The 25,406-nt window shown below is 33.6% G+C and overlaps 1 protein-coding gene across 4 annotated transcripts; it reads right to left on the reverse strand.

Moving 5' to 3' along the window:
• Positions 1–3,845: 3,845 nt before the first annotated feature.
• LOC116345008 (cytochrome P450 315a1, mitochondrial) lies at positions 3,846–8,141 on the reverse strand. Of its 4 annotated transcripts, none has more exons than XM_031773976.1 (3): positions 7,881–8,141; positions 5,639–6,254; positions 3,846–5,480 (listed from the first exon to the last, which is right to left on the reverse strand). In XM_031773976.1, the coding sequence occupies exons 2-3, from the start codon at positions 6,105–6,107 to the stop codon at positions 4,231–4,233; spliced, it is 1,719 nt and encodes a 572-aa protein (XP_031629836.1). In that variant the 5' UTR covers positions 6,108–6,254; positions 7,881–8,141; the 3' UTR covers positions 3,846–4,230. The 4 variants fall into 4 exon arrangements, with proteins under 4 accessions (XP_031629836.1, XP_031629835.1, XP_031629833.1 ...); XM_031773975.1 differs by having other exon boundaries at positions 7,698–8,141; XM_031773973.1 differs by having other exon boundaries at positions 7,597–8,141.
• Between the last annotated feature and the right edge of the window lie 17,265 nt (positions 8,142–25,406).

Consider the following 25,406-nt stretch of genomic DNA (forward strand, 5'->3'; position numbering starts at 1 on the left):
GGCACCAGTCATAAGTGAAGTGACGGGAAAATTACGTAAAAAAGCGCAACAATCCCTCGCCAGATTTGAATGATTTTTCATGTTCAAAACGTGATAAACATACAAAACGCTTACAAATTGTTTCACAACATTTTCGCTTCAATTCAATCACCGTGAGATGTGAACAAGACCAAAGGCAACAGCGAATCAGGCAATGAAAGAGCAAGAGAGGAATACGATCGATCCAATTTTTGTTTATTTTATCGTACCAATCATTCGAATTGATGTCGTTTATATTCTTACCTTGACTGGTTTGCACTCATTTTCACTGTATAATATCCTTTCATGATAAATACATTCAACTTGATTGTTATTAATGGTGAAACATTTAAATAAAAGACACACATGCACACTCATACATAGTACTTGTATGCTATGTCTTCTTCCAACGATAGATAGTTTGCACTTATTGTGATAATGAATTCAATTTCAACCTAAACAGAAATAAAATGAAACATGCATCCTATTAAATGGGAGAAAATGTGATTTTCTATTGGTCTGAACCTTTTTAAACATATCCTTGGAGTACATGATCACAGCATGTTTCATGGTAGAAGACTTTTCTATTTCTATTTTCGAATTATTTCACAACAATTTTTGTTGTTGGCATTTTGTAAGTATGTTGGTAAACTTCCGTTGAATTTTCCGTTTTATTGTCAGGGTTTCCAGTTCAAAGGCTCTGAATTTCTGCCAAACCAAAAGGATTTCAGTTGAAAAAAGATGATTGGCGGGTATACAGTCAGAATTATATGAGAATTTTATGAATTCACACCGGCTAAAATACATGATTGCACATCAGTGATTTCATATTCATTGGAATGGTTGTAATTTCATGTCTTTTTTTGTTGTTGTTTTCTTCTGCTCTCATCTAAATACTATGTAGTTAGTATTATACATATGCTTATGCCAGACAAGAGAGAAAGAAAAAAGGAGAATGAAACTTGCAAAAGCATGGTGTCAATAAATATGTTGATTATTGGCACATAGTTGGCAACATTGACATGGCAATAACGAGCGGATAAAGAAGAACGCACTCACCAAACAGAGAAGATGTCAATGAAAATCTAAAATACCATCAAGTGTCAACGCATAAATATACATTAACCGACAAAGTGTTGGCATTGCAAATGAGAATGTGTGTATGTGTGCGTGAGTTAAGTATAAATATAATTACATAACATCAATAATAAATGTGAATGAGATTAGAATGAGCTAAAATACTACCGTTGGCCAAAATCAATAGTGATGCAATGGTAGATGCCTTTTTCTATATATCCACAAAAAGTTTTAACGGCGTCACGATTCAAGGGAACTCAAACTGAGAATGAACCAAACAAGCGATAAGAAAATGATGTCTTAACCGCTGTTCAAAAGACTGTCACTGTTCAAAAGACAGATTTTATAATTTAATTTAATCGGCTTTGGCTATTTTTAGATTTTAAAGTTTCCGATTCAATTTCAATCGATTAAATATCACTCGAACGATTAATTTGTGTGGATATATGAGGATGTTGGAATAAAAGTGGGAATAGCCGAAATTGCATGGTTCTGCATTCATACCATGAACGAATCAACGGAGTCTATTCACAGTACATTCCGCAACTATCTCTTATCAATAATTTACTATCCACTATAGTGGATTACTTTAAAATACTTTTAAATATTCTCACTTTTATTCTCATTAATTATATATTTAAAAAAAACGAGAGTAAAATGGAAACCACATCAAAATCCGATATTTTGCACAAGAATATCGTTTTTGTTTTTTTGAAATTTTCTTTGTTTGAATGAAGAAGCATAAATAGAAGAGTTCCAACTAAAGTTCATTGCAATCGATGGATAGACTTTATTGCCTGTCCGATGAGTTCATTGTTATGGTATCACTTTGATCGGGCAATTGTTTTTGTGCAATGTGTGTGTTTGTGTGTATTAACGAATTATGATGTGTGAGCGAATAGTGGATGCGCGTTCACTCAACTCTTTTTGTTCATCGTCGGTTTTTTCCTCTCTTATATATTTTCACTTCTTCTTTGATATTTCTTCATCGCATGCAAATATTTTTTATCGAATTAAAAGGAATGAGATAGAGATAAAGAGAGAGAGAGATTTAAAAAGAATAAGAAGAAAAGGAAAGAATCAACGGATCGAAACTACTTTTTAACGTTACTCGTTTCAAGTCAATTATGACGCTTTCATTCATTTGAAACGACTTGATGAGCATTGTCCTGAGCAGCTAGACCATTCAAGCTGTTCGGTGGTATGTTTTTCTTCTTGATTTATGACACTTTGATGAGATTGCAACTTGAAATTATCGCTTATTTTCTTTGCAGCCAGTGCTCTTTATTACTTGTGCTCATCGTTTTTGTTCTTCTGTTTTTTTTTTTTTTAATTCTTTCGTGTTTTTTTTTGTTCTCTATGCAACAACTACATCTTTCTGTCATCATCTCTTTATGCAAACTACTTAATTTTCTTTATTGCAATTTTCTCATCTCTTTGTTTCGTTTCGTTTTCCACAACCGCCATGGACGCAAACTTAATGTTTTAATGAAACTGTATCACTTGAATTTGCACTCTTGAAAATTATACATTCATTATGCAGACGATGGACATACAATGGCAGCAAATGGGCAATATTGATGTGTTCATTGTTACTTCAACCAACACATAAGTGATAGATTATTCTGTTGCCGTCGCTATTACTGCATATCTTGAAATAGCTTCTATATTGAAGTGGCCGTTAGAACATAAGCTGTTTCCGAAACAACGGCGCAGCTAAATCAAATTATAATGGACAATTTGTGCAACAAGACCAATCCAGGGGGTAGTCACAAACTCGAAACTTAGAAAAACTAGGATAAATTAGAATTTATTCTAGAAAATCTAGAATAAATTAGCAATGTTAAGACCCGTGGTTTCCCCCGGAAACAAATACTTATGAACACACACATGCGCGCATAATGTAATGTAGACGTTATTGTTGTCGACCGTCCGATTCTGTGAGTTTTTTCTCTTTTTCTGCCTCTTTAATAATAATATTTTAATACAAAACGAAATGAATTTAAATCGATCTGAAAAAAATGATATTCAAAAATATTTCAAACCTCCACACAATAATGCTGAAGTGGATAAATTTTAAGAAAGGAACGAAAATCTTCTTATCACATTTGTGAATCAAATCTTAATCGAATTATTGTCTTTAAAAAAATCGAATGGATACTTCAGACTAGAGTGGGCCAAAATTAACGAGACAACGACGAATTGCGGAATTTTATTCTTTGAAATTATTTTTAAGTGAGTTATTATTTACCCTAATAGGCACTGCCTATTTTGAGACATTAATTCGAAGAAGAAAAAAAAAGTGAGAAATAAATAATATGTTTTTAGCTCAAACACTGCTTGTGAATGAATTTCATAATTTTGTTATGAAAAGGCACCATATTTCAACAATTGTAAATGAGTAGCTCCCCATCGACAGATAACGACAATGACCATTCTTCAAACAGAATTTATCACTTTTCACTGAATTCTGTACAGAATGATTGTGGTATATTTCATTTTATTGTTTGTTGTGTTCTTTTAACTTTTCATTTTTTTTTTGCATTGTCTTTTCCAAACTGAGGACTGTCTTCCTAATTAATGATGGTACTTAATGGCTTTAGCGCAAGTCAACCGCATTCGGTGTTCATTTTTAATTCGTATCTTCTGTTTCTCTGTCTCTTTCTCTCTCGAGTGCGCACGCACAGTCTTTGTGGTTGTGCAAATTGGTCTCAAGATTTCCATTTCGAGTAGATATAAACATAATTTTCTTATATCCATCCAACTTAGTTTTTTCTAATTTATTTTAAATTGGCTACCGTTTACTTACATTATCTGATACATTCTTCAAAGGTATTGTATTTTCAAAATATGTTAAAAGCATTGATTTTGTTTTATTATTGTTGTAAAATTGATAAATGCATATGTATTCTTCTTTAATCGAACAAGAATTACAATGTTTTTAAAATGAATAGTGTGTGCGTGTTGTTTTGTTTTGTTTTGTGTGCAAATGATAATTAACTCTATAGCTATTAGACAAGTTATGTATGTAGCAGTAGCTTATAAGTTATGACGTTTAACAATAATAATAACGACGAAAACGGTTGACAGCAGTAGCAGCAGTGAAACTGGCATTGAATTGACCTTTTGTGCAAATTAATCGATCGGTTTGACAGCGAATCGCATTGGTTTGCTGGGCATTATTATTAAACGCATAACAATATCAATCTCGTTTGCATTCAACAGTTGGACTTTGAACGTGCGCAGCAATTTCGATAGAATGATGTGCATTTGAGCGTTGGCAATACGTTGACCGATACAGTTACGCGCACCCAAAGCATAGGGTATTGAACTTTGTGCTCGATTGACAAATTTAAGCGTACCGGTGTGTGGATCACGGTTCCATCGATTTGGTTGGAATTCATTTGCATGCGGAAAACTAGTTTCATCACGCCCAGCGCTATACATTGAAATCAATACCAAACTATTTTTATCAATGTGATAGTTATTTAGAATGGCATCTTTGCCCAAAATGCGACCGATGAAAGTGGCCACCGGAAATAGACGCAGTGTTTCGCGTACGGTGCCTCGTATCAGTGGCGTATCCAATTTATCCATTTCGAAAAGCTCGTGCCGTATTTTATCTTGAATTTGTTCATTCAACGAAAGTAAATACATTGCCCATTGCGTTGAAAATGCGGTCGTATCACCGGCAGCAATAATTAAATCGACAAAAATTCGCTTAATCATTTCATTTGACATTCCCAATCGTTTCAATTCAATCAATAAACCATCATTGTCATTGCAATGATCACAATGCTTTAAACCAAATTCAATGATTTCATTGGCAATGTTGAGTGTTTGGGTGACGCTTGTTTCAAATTTTAACCAAATTGGTAAACGAAATTTGTGCGCCAAATGTGGCGAAATACTTGAAAATGGCACCGTATCTTCGAATACATTTTGAACGATTTGCGCAAAATGATCAATTGTCTCACGCAATTCATTGCACATTACATGGGCCGCATTACCAAACATAATGCCAACTAAAACACGAATCGACCAACCGTACAGTGATGTTAATGCCTGTGGCAATTCAGTGAATCCATTACAGCTGTACGAATGACGATTATGTTGATGTTCAATTGCAATTTGCTTCCAACTTTCAATCAAATCGTCTGTAGCATTTTCAATGGCGGTTGAAAATCTTTGGTCATTACGCAACATTAACGGTGCTAATTGTTTGCGCGTTTCCAACCATTCAACATCGTCCATAAAAAATAAACCACGCTGACAATTATGGAGTTGGTTATAAAATGTCCAAGCCTCAGGTAACGGATGTTTTGGATACTTTCCTTCATACACAAATACATCACGCAATAGATCCGGTGATTGTATGAAAATTACTGAAAACAAATACAAATATACGAATATAATGGAACTTTAAGATTTTTTGATTGTTTTTATCTACATATTTTTGAGATAAATTTATAATTTGCAAATAAATATAGGAGAGATGGATTAAATGTACATTTCCGAATTTATTCATTATGTAATGTCTCACCATTTTTTGATGATCCCAATGATTTTCGAAAAATCGGTCCAAATTGTTGATGGCACTTGTGAATTTCATCGTGAAATTGATTATCCCATTTTGCTGTCAGCAATTGTTTCCATTGATTTAAAAATGCAATAATTCCGGTGAAATGATTCAAAATCGTGTTTGATTGATCAGCGCATGGGATCGCCTCAAAGGGTAATGGTTTACAATTCGTTTTGAATAGATTCGATTTTGGTATTTGTTGGTTGTCATCAATGATTTGATCGGTATCGAAATGTTGGATTTGATGATCTTTCTGATGTGCGATGACACCAGTTTTTGTGCGAACAATTTGTTGACATGAATTGGCAGTGGTATTGATCGAACATGCGATCGTTGTGCGATTCGATTGTGAAATATAGAGTAAATGATGCCATCGTAACCGGTTAATCGACACAAAGTTCTGAAAAGCACGACGATAAAGCAACATCATTTTCTCTTCCGTTGTATGTAGCTAACTAACTCGTCGTATTTTATCTATCATTGGCTCTTTTCAACACACACAAACACAAAACAAGCTCTTATACACAAGCGCGCACGCACGCACGGCTATCAAATCAAATTGGTAATGTTGGAAAACCTATCGCATCAGAAAAATTATAAAAAAACAGAAAGAACACATAAACAAAATGTATAAGATAATGACGGAGAGAAATTAGCAACAAATTTTGTAATAGGAAAAGAAGAAGCAAACAAACAAACATAAAAACTCGTCTGAGCAACAGAGAACACAGAAATTCTAATGATTACTTAAGAAATAACAAATTTATTGCATTACATTAATTTTTCATTTTTCTTTGGTCAGAGCCAAGATGCCAAGAAATTTACATAATCGAATTGATTGGAAGTGAAAATACGATGTTTTCTCAATTTATTTCGATCGATTACAATCGTCTAGCTAAATGTCAGAATTTAATGCGCTCCATTTCAATTGAATAATTACACAATTCATTTCATTCGTCTCATCAATTGCGCAATTGTAATCATACATTTTTCGAGAACTTTTCATTCGGCTGAGAATCAAATTTTGCAAATAATTCGTGATTATAATCGAAGGGAGTGAAGATAAAAAGAAAAAAAAAACAAAGGAAAAAATCGCTTCAAATGCAAACGAAAGCGATTCGATAGCACTCACTCACTCACACTGGCGAAAGCGTTAGGCCGTCGATGGTGACGATACAACAATTATTTTCGATGGACAACCGTATATTGAGCGAATCATTGAAATGAATTGCACAGTATAGATAAAACAGACAAAAGGCACTCTCAAACTCATACTATTGCGTGCACTATGATCTCGGTCTCGCTCTTGAACGTATACAAAACGAGAAGAGATCGAGTGAATAATAAAACAGAAAGAGAAAAAGAACCGTACGTCATGTAGTGTACAAACCACTAACAACACTAATCAATGTTTTATTTTGCTTTCGTTTCAGCTTTCGTTATATATGCCATTTTATCAATGTATTTCATTCTCGACAATGTACAGGCAGAGACAGAGACAGAGACAAAACATCGTATATTATAAGTATATGGATGTGTGTGAGTGTTTGTGTGAATGCCGTTTCTAATTTCACTTCACTTTACTTTTCTTTGCTCATTTATTTGATATTATTATATGCCGAATACACATATTATACATTTGTTTGCTCTCTTTTACTCGTTTTTTTCTCTCTCATTCATTCAATTCGTCCATTCATTCATTCGGCTTATCATTAAAACGATATGGTGATAATTCACGGCCATGTATGTATTCACGTCGTGTGAACGCCGTTGCATTCGTGTGTTGTATGGAATTTGGTCGTCAGCAAAACAAAACAAAACAACTGATTATACCCGGGATATATTTCGAATTATTTCTTTTTTCGGTTTTTTTCATCTAAACTAATAGTCGGATTATTTGCAAGAATGTTGTTGCTTACATTAACTAACACACGCGCACACGGCCTGCGTTTACATCTCAGATGCACACAAGTTTCTTTTGAGATAACGAACTATTCCAAAAATTACTGAAATATATTACAATTAAGATGAGCCCAATTCGTGTATGTCAATTATGCGATATGTAACTTTAATTGGCAATTCCGTTCCAAATTGCATTACTTCTGCTATCTCTGTGTGATAGAGAAACGTTGGCGGTGCTAAGTTCTCTTTTTCTTTCGTACAAGCAAAAAATGCTCATCACTATTACAAGTTGTTTAATTACTTTGTGTCTTTTATTTGGTGTCTTTGGAATAATTTTTTTTTTTTGAAATTGATCGCATCACACACACGCAGCGAGAGCGAAACGTTTCAGTGATAATGATTGAAACTAATGTTGAAATTAATTTTCGTATGTGAGAATTATGTGTATGTGTTTAGTATTTGCAAGATTATTTGATTGCAATTGCGAATTTGTTTCAAAGTTTGAGAAAAATCTATGTGTCGATGAAGAGAGCGATACACATATGTGTATTTCTTTCGTATCGTTTGGCTACTGTTCTTTTACTGATGATGATTGGACGCTATAGTAATCTCATTTGGCGCATTTGTATTTGTGTTTGTGTGTTGGTGTGTCAATGTGTGTATATAGAAGAGTGTGTTCGACTCTTTTAAAAAGTTTGTTTTTTCTTCTTCTCATCAAGTTGCTAAATGTTTCATTTATTTTGCTATGAATGTTTCTTAGACGATTAGTTGGCGTTTTCTATAGTTTTATATACATATATTCTGGTTTTTTTTTCCTGCAAAACTTTTGACATCTAGTTTGAAGCATATTCTCTCACACATGAAAAAAATAAATAGTGAACACACATATATGTGTATCTTTACTGCTGTTCATTTTTTTTTGTCAGCTGCGGCGTTTCTTTTTCATTCTATATATTTACCGATTTGGTTGTTTTGTAAAATGCTAAAATTGTATTCATTTCTCCATAGCCATCATCTTGACTACTGTATAATAGGCTTTGTACATTCGTAGATCATAAAATGAATTGAGAATGAAATAAAAAAAAAATTGTGATACAACACAGTACCAACCAATACAAAACGAACTTATGGACTTTTCAAAGAATAATTGAATTAAATAAGTATAGATATATTCGATAGAGTCGGGTGTTTGCCAACACAAATTCCATATAGCATTGGCCCGAGGCGTAAAAGAGTGAGAGTGTAATAGAAAGAAAGCAACAGAAAAGACACAGATATATACCGATAAAGAGAGAAAGAGAAAATAACAAACCAATATTGTATCTGTTTACAATAGCAGAGAGTGAAGTACTTACACTTCGGTCGCGGTTTACAATCGCAATATATATGGCAAAAACTGTTCTTTGTAAATGCTAAATGTATGAATAAAAGTAACGAAACACACGAAACAAATATAAATCGAAACAACAACAACAGTCCACTATGAATACACAAACGTAATGGAGTTTTCTCATTTGAAAATGTTCCATAGAAATTTAAATATATATATTACATATGTAAATGTACAATTCGATATCGACAACTTGAGCCATCCACAGCTCGCACATTCAATTTCTCTCTTTCTCTCTCTCCCCGTCTCAGTCCCATGGGTATATTTCAATAATTTACATTTTTCATGTTCCTTTTGTTTTCGCCCTCACACAATTGCCCGGCGAACCACTCACTACTTTTCAATATGTACAAAAATACATCAACAATCGTTCTACATCTTCTTTTATTTCATGAAGTATTTTACTATTTTTTGAGCACAAAATGTCTTTTTGCTCGTTTTTCATACCAGAAATTCCCTTTGAATCAATTCGTTCTCCTTCGTGTGGCCGTTTCTGTAACAATACATCAAAAATTTGATTGTATCAATGTCAATGTGAACGATAAAAATTTGCTGTTTGCCAAACACCATTCGTAATTTTTCTTTTTTTTTTTGTTTTCTTTCAATTCGACGACGCAAAAGAAGTTAAAAATCGACAAACACACAATGGCAAATGTATACTATATCTTTAGAATAATTGTAATTTTTTAATAAAACCCAAGAACATCAATCTCGCTTTTTCTCTTCTTCTTCTTCTTCTTTTTTTATTTCGTGCAGGAGAAGACAGCATTTGCCATTTGTTCATAATGATTGTACAAGCAATAGCATTATTATGACTGTCTATGTTCTCATTATGTATTATCTTTGTTCCGCTTTTATACGGATATATTGCCTTTTTACAATCTGTGCTTCAGTGGTATTCATTGAATACGTTCGAGATTTCGACCAAGAAATTGATGGAATGAACCGTACATTTCACTGGCCGAGACTCTTTCCAAGTCTTAGCTCATAGACATTCTCAATAGCGTTGTAAACAATTCAAGTTGATTCATTGAATTTTCAATGGAAGGTAAAAAAGCGTCATTATTTATTCCTTGCTCGAAAATTATCCATATCATTTATGAGGTTTTTTTTTTACAAAATACTATAAATTATCTTTATTATGTTAGATATACGTTAAAATTTGACCATCAAACTTAAACTTACAAAAAAAGCTATAAATTTTTAAGAAAATATGACCATTTAATTTTTATTTAAGTGTTTGCTTGGTTAACCTCAATAATTTTATATATCAAATGGTAAACAGCATTGTTATAAAAGTGTCTTTATTGCTCATTATCGTTTATTTTGGGAACGTGAATCAAATGCTCCGATTATTGAAATCAAACCAAATGCATTTGTTTTCAACATGTAGTAAATATTGAATTTATGTTCTGACTATTGTTTTTTAGAGAATCCCAAGGGATAAATCAGTACAAAAATACCATAAATACTGACGATTATTCACACATGACCGAAAGTATAGAAAAAGTATTGAAAGTTCCAAAAAACACCGAAAACAAAGTGTCAGATGATCGAACAAGTTAGAGCAAGTAAGTAATAGCTCTATTATTTACTCGGGCTTTTTGCTCAATTTTTCGCACATCAGAAGTCTACACAAAGCGAGAATCGAACGTTAAGTGCCTCGAATTAAAAGTGATCACCAAAAAAATGCGTTATCTTTGCTGATAATTCAAGTGAAAAAGATCTATATTTGGCATTTTTATCTTTCTTTAAAATTGCGTAACACATTATTGCCTTTTTGTCTGAAGCTGGCACACTTAATTTTTCTGCTACAGCTATTCGTAAAAAGTTCTGTGGAAATGAAGAGAGCAAAAAAAAGTTTTCCAAAACTCATCCGAGAATCGAAAACAGTGTAATAATAAAAATAAACGAATTCTCGCATCGCATAGATAAATTCCAAAAATACTATACACTCGGTAACAGTGAGTTTTTCATTCAATATTCAACGTCAATTTTGTGTGAAACCTTATTAAAATTTCATTGAATGAAATGTTCGGTATGCTATGAATGTCAACGATAGCGACACACGCCGCACAAGTATGAATTTCTGCCAATTCAAACACGTCTGCCAATTTCTTATCAACAACATCATCATCATCACCAAATAGATGATTATAATCGAAAATTAGTCTATGTGAAATTAGTCTATTCACAATTGTGAGTTCACCCTTTAAAAATTACATTATCTTTCCTTTCGAAAAATAATAAAATGCCTGCTGCTTTTGTTTGAAAGTTGGTGTGTCCTCCTAAGCAAAAACAGTATGGATGTATCGACGTTATAAAATATTGTTCTTCCGCTCATTTTTCATTCAACTTTGTCCGAGTTTTAAGCTTGTTTCATGCGAAGAATAAAAGTTTAATCGCCTTATCTCAAATTAATCGAAACAGTATACGATTAATTTAAAATTAAGCGAAAATAAAAGACCGTAAGAAAATAAGCGGAAAACAAAATGAATAACGTGAAAAGAGAAAAGACGAGAGTCGAGCGCTATCCATATAAATACATTGTGACGTCACACATCTTACACAGAAACGACATCTTTGTAAAACAGGCTAACTACAATGTAAAAGTATAGCGAGAGGAGAAGGGAGTAAATAAAAAGGGGAAACAGATACGTTTGATTTACATTGTAGTTAGTCGGTTATTAATAGATGGCGTTTATATAGTGTACCCTTATTGCGCTTGACTCTCGAGAAAAGAAAATTCATTTACGACAAAAAAAAGAAGAGAAAAAATGTTCAAGGTTTTTTTCGCATATTTTCTTAAATGAACTAAACAAACGGGTTACGTAACTGTACTCTTCAATTTTTTTCTTTCGCATGGTGGAAAATGTATGCAGTTACTAAGGGCACACACCAACTTGAATGTGTAGGGTAAGAAGCTTCGAGACAATTATGCCGTAGATGAATTGATGTCATCAAATTGATCGAAACAGTTTAATTTATATGACTGTCACAGCTGGAATCCAAAATACAATTCTACATGCACGCAATCACATGCCGATGAGGAAAAAAAATAATCCAAACGAAGCTGAAACATTCTAATCGACTGTTAATGTAGTTGTTTAGTGCAAGACGGAATCCATACAATTCCGCTAAGGATGATATTGAGCTTTAATTTTTTTTATCAGTATATTCAATACAATTTTCAGTATATGTTTAGATTAAATTTGTGTTAGCACCCTTGTTTTTACTTCAAAATAATGTTTCTATCTTCTTTTTTTTAATTTGCATTCAGCTTATTCAATCATTTCTATTATAGATTTAATAAATGAAAATAACTAATCGAATTATTTATTTATTTATTTATTCACCGTCTGATCACAGACTGATTTTGAATTGAATGCAAGCGACGATAATTCGTAAGACGGAATGCATATTGGATTTCGGCGTTGATTGATTCGATGCGCCACTTACATTCGGGTCAAATGCACAAATCCCCCAAGATTTAAAAACATGATGCGATTTCTGTTGAATATAGTATAAATGTATGGTGCAGAGTGAGCGGCGAATGTATTGCAAGAGAACGATCAAGTGAACACGCGCGCTTCAAAAAGTTGATAATGGATACCCATAACATAGATTCATTGATCTTATGTCCAAATAAATCCACATGAAATGCACATAAAACAAAAGATTTGCGCACATAAAACGACTTTACTGGCTGTGATGAGTACGCGTTCAAGCTTTTTGTCAACGTTTTTCGCCGTTTTTTTTTTTGTTCTTGTTGTCACGTTTATACGTTTTGTGTTCGTAATTCGTTTATAAAGTACCAACAACATGAATATATTGCGAAGCATTGTTGGTTTCTTAACCGCAGCATCATATTGTTATCGCTAAAAAAAACATGGAAATGCTTCTTGGCAATGTGTTTGGTTGTGGATACAAATCGGAACGTAAGACTGAAATGGTTCGTGGTGTGATTGTAATACGGTTAGCGTATGTGTTTCTTTTATTTTAATCAACCACATCGGTTGGATCATTAGTCTGATATTTCGCTGTTATTTACGATAATGAGCATTTTGTCTGTGGATTTCGTGTGCCGTTCTTGTTATTATTTTGTTTTAGCTGAGTGTGTTTTTTGTCGCAATGTAATGCCTGTATGCCACAAACTAAATAAACAACAAAGCGAAAATGTATAGGAATGGCATGAACTGCGGCAGAAGAGTACTTTTATTTGGAAAATACGCAATGAAACATAAGCACAAAGTTGGAGCGAAATGTGCACGGTGTTAATGGTCATTGAGCGCACTCATAAAGACATTTACACGAGAAAATCTAGAGAGAAACATCACAACAGGCGACAACCATAAGACAATGGTACGTAACTGGTATATGCACACAGAAGGCATTCATTTCATTTCCAATGCAGGCAGGGAAATGAAAAAAAAAACAAGCTCAACAAACGTCAAAGAATTATGATTATAACACTTTTATTATCGATTATAACATTGCATTGCAACAATTCATTGACAAGGAATTCGGTGCGGCAACATTTTATCTTCTTGTACAGATTCTGGTTACATTTTTAGCTTGCATTCGCGCGCACAAAAAAATGACAATAAAAATCAATTTCAGTTGACCGATTTATTTTCGCACTTATGTCTTTGATTTTAACTATATGATTCTCTTGTCATATGTTTGTAAAAATCAAATGAATCGAATACAGCAATCACTATTTTATGTTAGTTTACCACGCATAAGACTTCAATGAAAAAAAATTCGCGCACACTACAATCGAACAAAATGTGGTTGTTTGTGGTTGTGCGCGGCTCATTTTTCGCCGCATCAATTCAATAATTTTGAAATTGATCAATAATAAAAAACGATCATCGTTTGAATTGAGAGTGTTTTCCTCTTTACCTTCATGTTGTTTTGATTAATTTATTTGGCATGTGGTGGTGTTTTTGCGTTTTGCGCGCACGCATATCTCTGTTGATATATTTGTTCGATTGGTTTGTAATAAATTGCACAATCCGGTGATTGTTAAATGTGTAAAGCCGAAAGCCAACACTTATTTCTGCTCGCTCGGTCGCCATCTCTTTCTGTCTCTTTTCATTTTGATGATATTATGCAAATTGGTTGGGTCGGTTTCAATTGTGAATTCGAATTGTTAAAGTACTTTATTTGTAATTCTATGTGCATACGCCGAGCAATTCGGCGTATCAATTTTCTGATCAATTGATTTATTAACAATCACAATTATAGTGAAAATGCATGAATGGGAAAATAAAAACGTTGCCGGCAATGGATCAATGGAGCGAACGTGCGCGCGCCGCTAACTTCAAAAATGACGGTAGAGATAAGAAAATGCAAAATATTCACTTAGAGCTTATTGCCAAGCTAAGATCGTTCCATGGATTCGCAAAATAGTAAAAACACACAAAATATCTTTTGAACGGGACGGTACTGATAGAACTAGCAAACACACATGTTTCCAGCAACGTTGCAAAGTTGGCATTAAAACAAAAACAAATGTGGTTTTTAATTAAGGAATTCTATAAAAGTGGCCATTAATCTAAAATTGAACTACTTTTTTCCTCATTTCTAAAGTGACCGCAAGCAGTGTGCCTAAAACACTGTAGTTAAGGTAAAATGACAAACCAGCGTTTTATTAAAAATGACTTTACGTCGGATTCATTACATTTTTTTTCTTTCGTCTAATTGAAAGTCGCTACTGTGAGTGAGTACGATTTCTAATTAAGCATCGAAATGACCTAAATATAATCGAATCATCATCAAAGTGCCTTACACTTATTAAATTGAACATTGAGACTGCTTTTCCACTGTCATTTCACTTCATTCAAAGTGCTAATAAATGTACGATCGATTTCCTGGACTGGAAGATCTTGAATGGCAAACGATTGAAATAAACAACAACTGCAACAATAACTAAATGATTTGTTGCCGACATGAAATCAAATTAAAATAAAATTAAAGTTTTGACACACTTAATTGGCACCGATTTTTATTGGCGGTGTGCCATTCAACCGCAGCATCAGACATTATAATGAGATATTTTCAGCCAGATGAATCAGCTCAGCCAGATATCGTCAGGAGCTGAAATGGAGTGAAAACAATAAAAGTGATTGTAGCAATGTAATTGTAATTATAACCATCACTTCTATTGTTTTCAGTCAATTTCAGCTCCTGACGATATCTGGCTGAGCTGATTCATCTGGCTGAAAATATCTCATTATAATGTCTGCGCAGCATTTTGTGTATGTGTGTGTGTGTGAATGAATCTCTCGACTGAAAAATAACCGAATCACGCTCCATTTTATTAGACACATAAAAACTGACCGAAGAAAAACATGTGAACAGCATTCGTAAGCATTTCGAAAGTGAAATTTCTCATCAGCATCAGATTTAAACAACAGAACGTCGTCGTAGATCATCGTAGATGTGATTACATAAAACAAAAGGCACTCAACAAATTGATGTCTTATTATGGTTAGCAGATACTACTATTATTTTTTTAATCTTACCTTCAATTTTACTCTCTCTCTCTCTCATCGATCGTTGTGTTTAGTGCAAGATTGATAGAGAATGTGAGATGCCATTAAATGTTTTGCGCGTTGGCCGGCAGCAATTCACAAAGTCCATTTTTCTCTTCCATTTGAATCCGTTTAATTTATTTTCTATCTTCTGTTGATGTCGACGATACATGTGCAGACGGAGATGATCCAACTGTTGTGCAAATGTAATATATTTTTTTCTTTCCTTTGTTTGTTCACATTTGCCAATGGTACTAATCTATAATCCAGTCATCCGTTGGGTACCATGAAAAACCAAAACTTATGAAAAGTGTACGCACTTTAATTAGCAAATAAAACGAGTAGAGATCATTTGTCAAAGAAATAAGTGTACGTAAGTAACATCTGTAACATGCAGACATATGTCATTGCCAGATATGGTATCGTTTGCTCATAATCTTAAAATTGAAAATGAATTATGAACGTTCGTAGTCAAAAATCGCAAGCAATGAAAGTGTTGTTCGATTATGAATAAATTATGACTTTGAAGGAATGTATTTGTTTTGTGTGTTGTGGCCTCCGATGCACGCACATTCACATTATTGATCATGGATGATGCACGAACACCAAAGATATACTTACTTCATAATGCTCATAAAATATAATTCAACGAATGCGAATGCACCGCTGCTGATCGATGATGATGATGGAAAAAAAATCAACGAACGCAACATTTCATCGAGCATTTGCATCTTTGTTTGTTTTCTTACATTTTAATAGATTATTATAGAGATATTGTTACCTTTATGCAATTTTTAGATCATGCATGGTACCAATTTCCTCTTTGATCGAATTGCCTATCGAATGCCAATTAAATTGCAGGTTTTTACATTAATTGTTACATGCATTAAACTCAAATGGCCTATGCATTCATTTTATCGAAAGAAGTGAATAGTTTTTCTGCCCATTACTCATATTTAAATGAAACTGCTACGATAGATCACAAACTGCTATCAATCATTCACAATAATGCCAGGAACAAATAAAATTTATAGATTTTTTTTTTGTAAGAAAAAACAGAAAAAAAAGAAAGAATGAAAGAGAGACAGATAAACCGACATTTACATAATGCCGAATTGAAAATGAGCCTGTATGTTTTGCCTTCAATGTGCCCATGAATGGATATCAAAATAGCAGCAACACTCTTTTAATAGCGATGTCAAACAAAAATGTTACCTATCAAAAAGTTCATATTTTGCTTTGATTTGCCCTTCAGGAACGAAAAAAAAGAGAAATATACACTCATGCAAATTGTTACAGTTCAACTGCTCAGAGCAAACGGGGCGATTCAAAATATTCAATAGAATATTTTATAAAATATAATTACCCAAAATGTTTGGTTGGTTGTTGTTGTAATTTTTGCTTTGTTTTAGCTTAAATCGATGTTTAGATTATGATGATTGGCATGCAAAATGAAATGCATTTATTTTCATTGGGATTCGTCTTAATTACGATTATTTTCAACACGATGTCTGTGCTTTTAATTATTATGCGTCGCTAATAAAACATATATCGTGGATTGTCGTTAATATCATTTTTATTGTTGTTGTGATTTGTGGGTAAATGTTGCATGTTGACATTACCGGATTTAAAGCATTAGTAAGTTGAAAAAATGCGCACAACTACAGTGCATTTGGTCAGAGTTAATTTAGACTGTTTGACTTTTTTTTCTTTAAATTTCATTTTTCTCTCGTGATTTGAATCGTTTACGTCGTTTACCTCAATGAGGCGCATTCGCAATCGCGGTGACAGTGGCAACAACAAAAACAATAACAGCACCAAGTGACACGCATGCAATGCAATGTAAGGCTGATCGCCATGCTCTTTTTTTCATATACATATACTATGTTTTTATGATCATTTAGTATTGGCCGCGTACGTATTTTAATGTAATTGGTTCAATTGACTTTAAAGGTTTCTGAGACTTTTTGAATCGCTTATCGATCATTTTTTTCTCTTTCTCTGTTCGTTTCAACAACAGCAAAACAAAAATATAATGAATAAATAAATATTCGGATGATAACCCTGAATGAATATGGCTTCGTGTTCTTCGACTCTTTAATGCTTACAATATTACCGTTCGTCGATCGACAACAGCAACAACAACAATGGCGACGTCGACGATGACTGAATTCTGACGGTGTGTCTTAACTTGTTTCACATTTGCTTTACAACAGCATCAAAAGACCTGCTTGTGGTCAAACCGAAAAATGCCATTATTTAGCGGTCAATCAACATAATTATTAAAGTTGGGTCAGTTACATTCGGAATGGTGTCTCTCTCCCTCTGTGTGTATGTGTGTGTTTGTGTGTGCCATGTCGAAAGATCTGAGCAAACATCTTGAAAACGGTCTCTCTCTTGTGCGCGCGCGAAAGCAGCCAGACAGGCAGTTAAGAGAACGCTTTATTGAAAAATCATATTAAAAAAATACACCGTCGCAATATACGCTTGAATACCAGTCTCGAAAAACAACAATGGCAAAAACAACGACCGCAAAACTTCCTTCTTTCGCATACCGTTTATGATAAATGTCACTATGTTGTTGCTGTAAATGAGTGTGTGTGTGTGTGTGAATACACGCGTGCTGTTATTCGATAGTTCGAAGCACAAAATTAAACCGTCTTGAGAGTGAGAGGTGATTCGATTGTATATTATAAAAGTGCGAGGTCATATACTATACCAAGAAGTAATGTGTGTACAAGCGACCGCTTTTGTCCAGTCGCAAAACCATTCGAATTTATAAATTCATTCAAAAGAATTCCGAAAGTTTCACTGTTCTATTTTTTTTCCCTGTCAGCGTTGTTGTTGTTGCTGCTCTTATTTTCATCGAAATACATTTTCATTTTGGATGAATATGTAGAGTGACGATTAAATTCTCCTCTGGCCACTCTTAGATTTGGATTGATTTATTTAGCGCAGACACAGCAATTCGAGCGTTAACATACAATTTGTCGAAACAGATGTGAAAAACCTGTGTGTGTGTGTGTGTGTGTGTGTGTGTGTGTGTGTGACATTAAATAAAAAAATTCAAATTTTGCAATGTAAATCGTTAATCCACAAAAATCTCTGTACATAAATACAAATGATTCAACAAAATTTGACGAACATAATTCATGGATACGATCACGATATGTTTCCCAATTTGTATTTATAATACTATTTATGCAATTTAGATAAAACAACCAGAGAAACCGAACATAAAATTTACTACGTGCAGTATGACACACTCAAAAATGCATATCTTTCGTCCTTCTGTTCGTCGGTATATATACATTGTCGTCTCTCGTTTTTTTTTCATTAGCCGCGATTTATTAATTCTCTTGGCAATTGTTTTCGTTTCGTGCACATGAAATAAATATGATCTGTTTTCACTGAGCGCGTTGTTTGCACCACGATGAGATGAAATACCATGTTTTTCCTTCTTGTTGTTTTATTCATTTTCGATTTTTTTTAAATGCAAAGCGACAACAATTCATGATAAAATAATAAAACATTTTGGGTAGAGTCATTGACAGTCGAAAAAAAAAGAAGGAACAAAAAAGATCTTCCATAAGTCAAAATGAAGTTGAGAAGAGAGAAAAAAATGTGTACACGAAAAAGATGTCGAAAAATCACAAAGAATTTCCATTTCATATTCGCATTTTAAAAGTGTTTATTGTCGTTGTCGGCATCGGTGGTTTTTTTTTTATTCTTTGACAGTTCATGTCGTGACAATATTCATTTTTCATTATCACGTATTCCGTTGATCATATGAACACGAGCTCGTTTCTTATCGCATTCTTTTCTGCGACGTACCGAAATTCAAAATGCATAAAAACGACAATGATTGTAACGTTCTTTTTTTATTATTTTCGGCAATGTATAATACTCAAGCTGAAAAATGCACACGATTGATGGTGCAAATTGTATTCTCTCCTTATTGATGTTAGAAGCGAAATGAGAAGAAAAAAAGAGTAAAAATTCGATTTATCTACAATCTTCAGTAGATGCGAAATTCTTGGTCGTACACAAAAAAGCACAATGTCTCTTTTGAAATAAAATTTTGGTGCTCATAACTTATTTTTTCTTCATCAGTTCAGTGTATTCATTTATTCAATTTATTTTAATGTCTGAAGCAGGATAATCGTATACTATTTTACGCCATTTTATTATGTATACAATCCACACTCACTCAATCATTGGTTATATGTAAAAATTATTGTTGTAGTTTTTTTTTACTCAATTGATTATGTGCATTGTTTAATATGTTATCGATACGCTTTTATAATTATGCAATAAGACAATGCAAAAATAAAAAAAATGGGCAACCAAACGACCATCGATTATTCAATTAATGCTCACGCTTCAGCAAACACTCACACTATACAAAATAAATAGATGTATTTGATTGAGATAAGTTGCTAAATTTTCTATGAAACAGCGACATGAATTGAACACAAACATTGATGAAAAAGCATAAATTGAATAAAATTCAACAATGAAAAAAAAAAGAAAACAAAAATTTGAGTGTGGCGAGTGAGAGACTGCAAGAAACACATATTTTTTTCTTCCATATGGTCGATTGTGAACGTTGCACAGTTATGCGATAACATTCTTCTGAAAAGAGGAAAGACGAAAGTAAACCAACAATGAAATACACGTCTGTTCCAATAAAACATCGATGCGATTAACAACAACAACAATCGCGACAACGACTACAAAGTATGCAAAAACTCAAGACGAATAAGCATATCGCAAAAGTAAAAGTACATCGTTTTTCAACGAACTATCAAATATTTTAAAAGAGAGAGAGAGAGAAAGAGAGAGAGAGAGAGAGAGCGAGAGAGAGACATTCACAAAAAAGCAGCGGAGAAGATAGACGATGCAAACAAAAATTCGAAATCGATAATGATTGTGCACGTAGAAAACAGTTCTCAGTTGGAGCATTCGTACGCGAATCGCGTATTAAATTAAAATGCTTTACATATGTGAATATACGTAGCAAAGTGATGAGCCGAACTTATCGCTTCGATTTATGGTCCTTGAGCTGCACATCATTCTTCTCTCTCTCTATCTCTCTGCGAATCTGTTTCGACGACGAAATATAAACATTTTACTTTTTTTTTCTTGCATCATTTTTTGTTGCCGATTTGGTGTTTTGTGTGTGCGATAACAATTCAACATATATTCATTTTATATGCCTTCTGTTTGCACTATGCGCGAACAAATCACATGATGTACTATATGATTTGTCTTTTTATTCCACGAGAACAGCAGCAGCAACAATAAAATGGCACAGCACTTTCAATTTCGACTATATTTTTTTTCTTGTTTATTGGCTACATTACGATCTTGGCATGAATAATGAAATCCAGACGATGCCAGTTTTATCGTCACATAACGGTTGATACAATTTTTTTTGGTTCTTACTTCTCTCTTACTAGTTCAAAGGGTGTGTAATATTTTTATTTGTTTCGCAGTGGCACGTATAAAAATCGAACGAAACCGGCAAAATAAAATGGAAATTTTTGTTCCTATTTTTGACAGACATTTTTCTATGCACATCGAATACAAATGATAATCCCAATTATTTTGCCGCCAATATTTATTTTAGCTACGCTTTCCGACGCACACTGTAATGATCGGTACGCACATACACACCCCACACACTGTTGACACCTCAGCTAAAACACATCATGATGATGTGCAAATGGGTGATAATGTTGATGACGATGTGCGAATGATGTTGTGATAATATTGCGCATTGACCAGGCCCACAGATTGAAGACGACAACGACGAAAGTCAGCCAATAAAACACATAAATAAAAAAAAACATGTTCATAAATTAATTAAAGAATTACTTGGGCATCGTGTTTTGAGGTAAATCGCAGCTATCTACGTGTACAATGTATCGTTTGCGGTGTTGTTATGTATCGACCCGGGTTTGCGGTGTTGTAAAAGGCATCCACTTTATCAGTGGATTGTGATAACATTTTTTTTTGTTGTGCTTTACCAACATTTTATTACATTTGTTGCTATGGGATCTTGGTGCATTTTTATTTTAGCTGACGCTGTTAATGAAATAATCGCGATGCGTCATCGTGTGCAACGAAACAATTTCGGTAAAGATCAAGTCACATCGACGCAACGCATTTATTTTCATAGTCGCTCGCACATCCCATATGCAATTGCAGGTGACAAGCAAAATAGGAACAAAGATAAATTTCCGGTTGTGATTTTTTTTTCACCGGCTGATGGTTTTCTTTTGTTCATCGTTTGTAGTTCGTTGTTGCAGCATATAATTAAAAAAAAAAATAATAATCATTTTGTAAATTGTCTGTAATTCCTTTTAATAGTGCAATGGTGTTGCTGGTGCTATTGTGGCCACTCTTTTGGCCAATAAGTCTGAGTCTATTGTAATTCATTGCGTTCATTTGTGGATATTAATCGTAATTTATTTTGATACTTAAAGTAAATTTGAATGGTTTTATGTTGTTTGTTTTGTTGTTGCTGTTGGGCTTTGTTCTGACCATTGTAAATCGTTGATTCGTCGGTTTTACGAATGAAATGGCCCCGCCAGGTAAGAATTATGTTTCAAGGTCCATAGGTATATTTCATTGATATTTATTTAATTTTGTTTTTAATGAAACAATCGAACAAATTTGAACGAGAAAACAGGCCATTTTATTATATAGACACACGCACACACATCACTGAGCAATCCATTTTATTAATGTGCACAGCATTGTATTGTATTTCTTTTCTCGTTTCATTAAAATTTCTTCATCTCTTTTCAATCGGGTTTGGTGAATTTTCTTGCATCGAATGGCGAATTCTTTCGAAACCACAATTCTCGGTGTCATGTCACAGAACCTTAACCTTTGCACGTAGCTGAGATAGTTTGGTTTGTCCGTATATTTTTTTTCGAAAAGCAGCAACAACTTGTTGTCTTGAACAACTTTCGATTCTTTGCACCAATTCTGACAAAATCGTGCTGTTATTCAATCAACTTTTTACGAATGAAAAGATTTACCACCAGCAAAGCATTGAGCTGATATGTGGTATTTATTTGCCGTTTTATTGTTACGCATGATTTTTGTTGTCGTCGTGGTGATCAGATTTACGCTTTGGCATGATTTCCTTTTTGTTCTAAAGCGGACGGTTGTGTTGAACATGCCACGACTAAGGACAACTTCAGATTTGCCATTTAAAAAGTCATTAAATACCAATTTGAAGTTGATCTCTCTCTGTCTTTTTGTGTCGCTCTTTCTATCTATCTCTGTCACTTCTCTTGCAATTTTCTGCTCAATGGAAAAATGAGTTCTTGTTCATCCAGCAAGAAAAACCAAGTCACCGTAAACATTTTAACGAAAAAAAGCGAAATTTTATCTAAAGAGAAGGAAGCACACGATTTGCTTCAACAATTTTATTTCCAGCCAGCCACACAATTTTCAACTGCAGATAGGATAGGTTTACTTCAGCACAAACACGGAACTTAGTTCGTTTGCCTTCCCATTAAATACGTTTTTTTTTTCAAACGTATACTCTGCTACATACATTTTTTTCCTCTCATACATTAGTGGATTATATTTTTTGTTCGTCTTCATATTTCAGTCGCGTCATAAATAAATTTAAGTTGAATGAACCACAATTTTCGTTGAATCGGAATGTGTTGATTTGGTTGTTATCTATGAAAAAAATATGGCACCGTCGAAAAAAAAATTGTGTGATTCACTTACACAGAGTACCTTATAGAAGTTATATGGCGCTAAATGTTTTCGTATTCAAACCAACAAGGTGAAAATGTTCAAACGTGTTTCAACACATTTGAAAGTTGAAAGTTAAATCAAGAATTTTGAAATAAGAATAAAATGGTAAAAGTTCTCTACGTCTGTTGTCATTGCTGCATTGCGAGGCATTTCAGAAAATTATCCAAGTTTGTAAAAGTTTTCGATCGAATCAATCTCAAAATTTATTTCTGACGAATGAAAATAATTTGATGTCGTTCATTTTCCATGTAAATGTCATCCAAGTTGATAAAACATAAGATTTACTTATTTTTTTCTGCTTTGATCATTAATTAATGAATTCTTCTCAAACAGTCGCACGCATATTCATTCTTAAATAAAAACATCATATTCATTCATTTGAAAGGTAAAATGTTCATAATTTATAATATGGCAATTAGCCGCAAGAGACAGAACCATTTTTGATGGTTCAATTAATTTGAAATGTAAATTGTTCATTTCAATGTGTGTACGTCGTAGTTTTTGTCGATTCTCTACGGGTGCATTTACCCTCTCCCCCCAATGCACCGAAGTGATTTTATTTGTTATTCTAATTTCACTTAGACTGCATTTGCAATTATATTTTATAGGTGTTTATTTGTGATGTTTGCTGTTGTTCTTGTTTTGCTCTTTGTTGTTGACAGCATTGACCATGACATTTCATATAAATACTATGAAATTAAATCGTTTTATGAGCTCGAAATTTGCATTAACATCGTTAATTTTAGAATCTTTTTTCCCTATTTTTCTTTCACTCCAATGTAAACATCACATTAAATCACAGTCGACACGAAATAAAGTCGTAATGCAGAAGTTTTGAACTTGTTTCTCTCCCGCTCTCGGCGTTTTGTTTTTTTCTTTCTTTTCAAGCCAAACGAAAATAAAAGCCACTTTAATTTTGCTTACCGGAGCTATAAAACTAGAAATCCAGTTGTAGGTTCCTTTAAAATGGTATTTTTTTTATTTAATTCAAGAAAATTGCACTATTCAGAAGCCAATCGAATGATAATGTGCCGTAATTTTACGTATTTTGTGTGTGCATGTGTTAACCATTTTTTCGTTGTTTATGCGCGGCAATTTTTTCGTGTGAAAGACAACCAAATAAAGCCATTTAATGTGCGTCGTACATAACAAACACTAGATTATAATGGTGCTGTAGCACCTATATGCAGAGTCCATAAAGAATATTTAAATATTGAATCATTAAAAGGGATTTCATTCGTATGTAAATATCGAATGAAAACTAAACCATTTATTCGAAAAATGTTGTTGCTTTTGTTATTCATTTGTGCTCATTGAATTTATTTTTATGCTCCTGCTATATTCCGTTTGGAGCCGGACGTAAGTCTGACTTTCGTACATTGGTGACGCATGCACGCGTGTTAGGCGTAGTCATTTTTCACGATTCATGATCTGTGAACCCGAACAGCCGGCTCACACTTTTATGCAAATTAAAAAGTACACTGATTTTATGGCAAATGAATGCAACTTTGCACTCAACTATACTTAAATTCACATTTCATACAATGTTAACGATAGTAAAAGTTTCTTTTTTTTTCCTACTTAGTTTTCATTTAACAATTGGCCCGTGCAATGGCTATGTCAATGACAACAAAAGCGACAACAATTGTTGGCTGGCAATTATTGCAGAAACTTTAATTTCAGTTTCGATCCAAATGAAAAATGTCACGACACAGAGTGTATTGCTTTTGGTGTTGTTGCGATTATGGTATAGGTAATATACGGTTGAAAAAGCACCTCAACCATAATGTATGAATGTATGGCTGCTTGTAAATGATATTATTGGGTCATGGTCAAGGCAAAAGCCCATGGCAAAGGTCACAAGTTCACTGCGTGAGCGTTTTTGTGCTCATGCTAATAGCTGATCCGAACAGATTTTTCATTCTCTCCCCTTTTCTCTCGCTACATGCAATGCTCTATAAAAAAAACGAATCGATAACATCAAATGAATTTATTAATTAAAGTCAGTTCTATTTCTTTATGCAAAAGAGCTCACGAGCTCCCTGATGTATACATAGGAAACAAAGTACTAGAAATATTTGCTATTCACATAAATTAAGGGTCATTGATA

Source organism: Contarinia nasturtii, unplaced genomic scaffold (assembly GCF_009176525.2).
Source record: "Contarinia nasturtii isolate CC-2019 unplaced genomic scaffold, AAFC_CNas_1.1 Cnas_scaffold_1240, whole genome shotgun sequence".
Taxonomy (NCBI): domain Eukaryota; kingdom Metazoa; phylum Arthropoda; class Insecta; order Diptera; family Cecidomyiidae; genus Contarinia; species Contarinia nasturtii.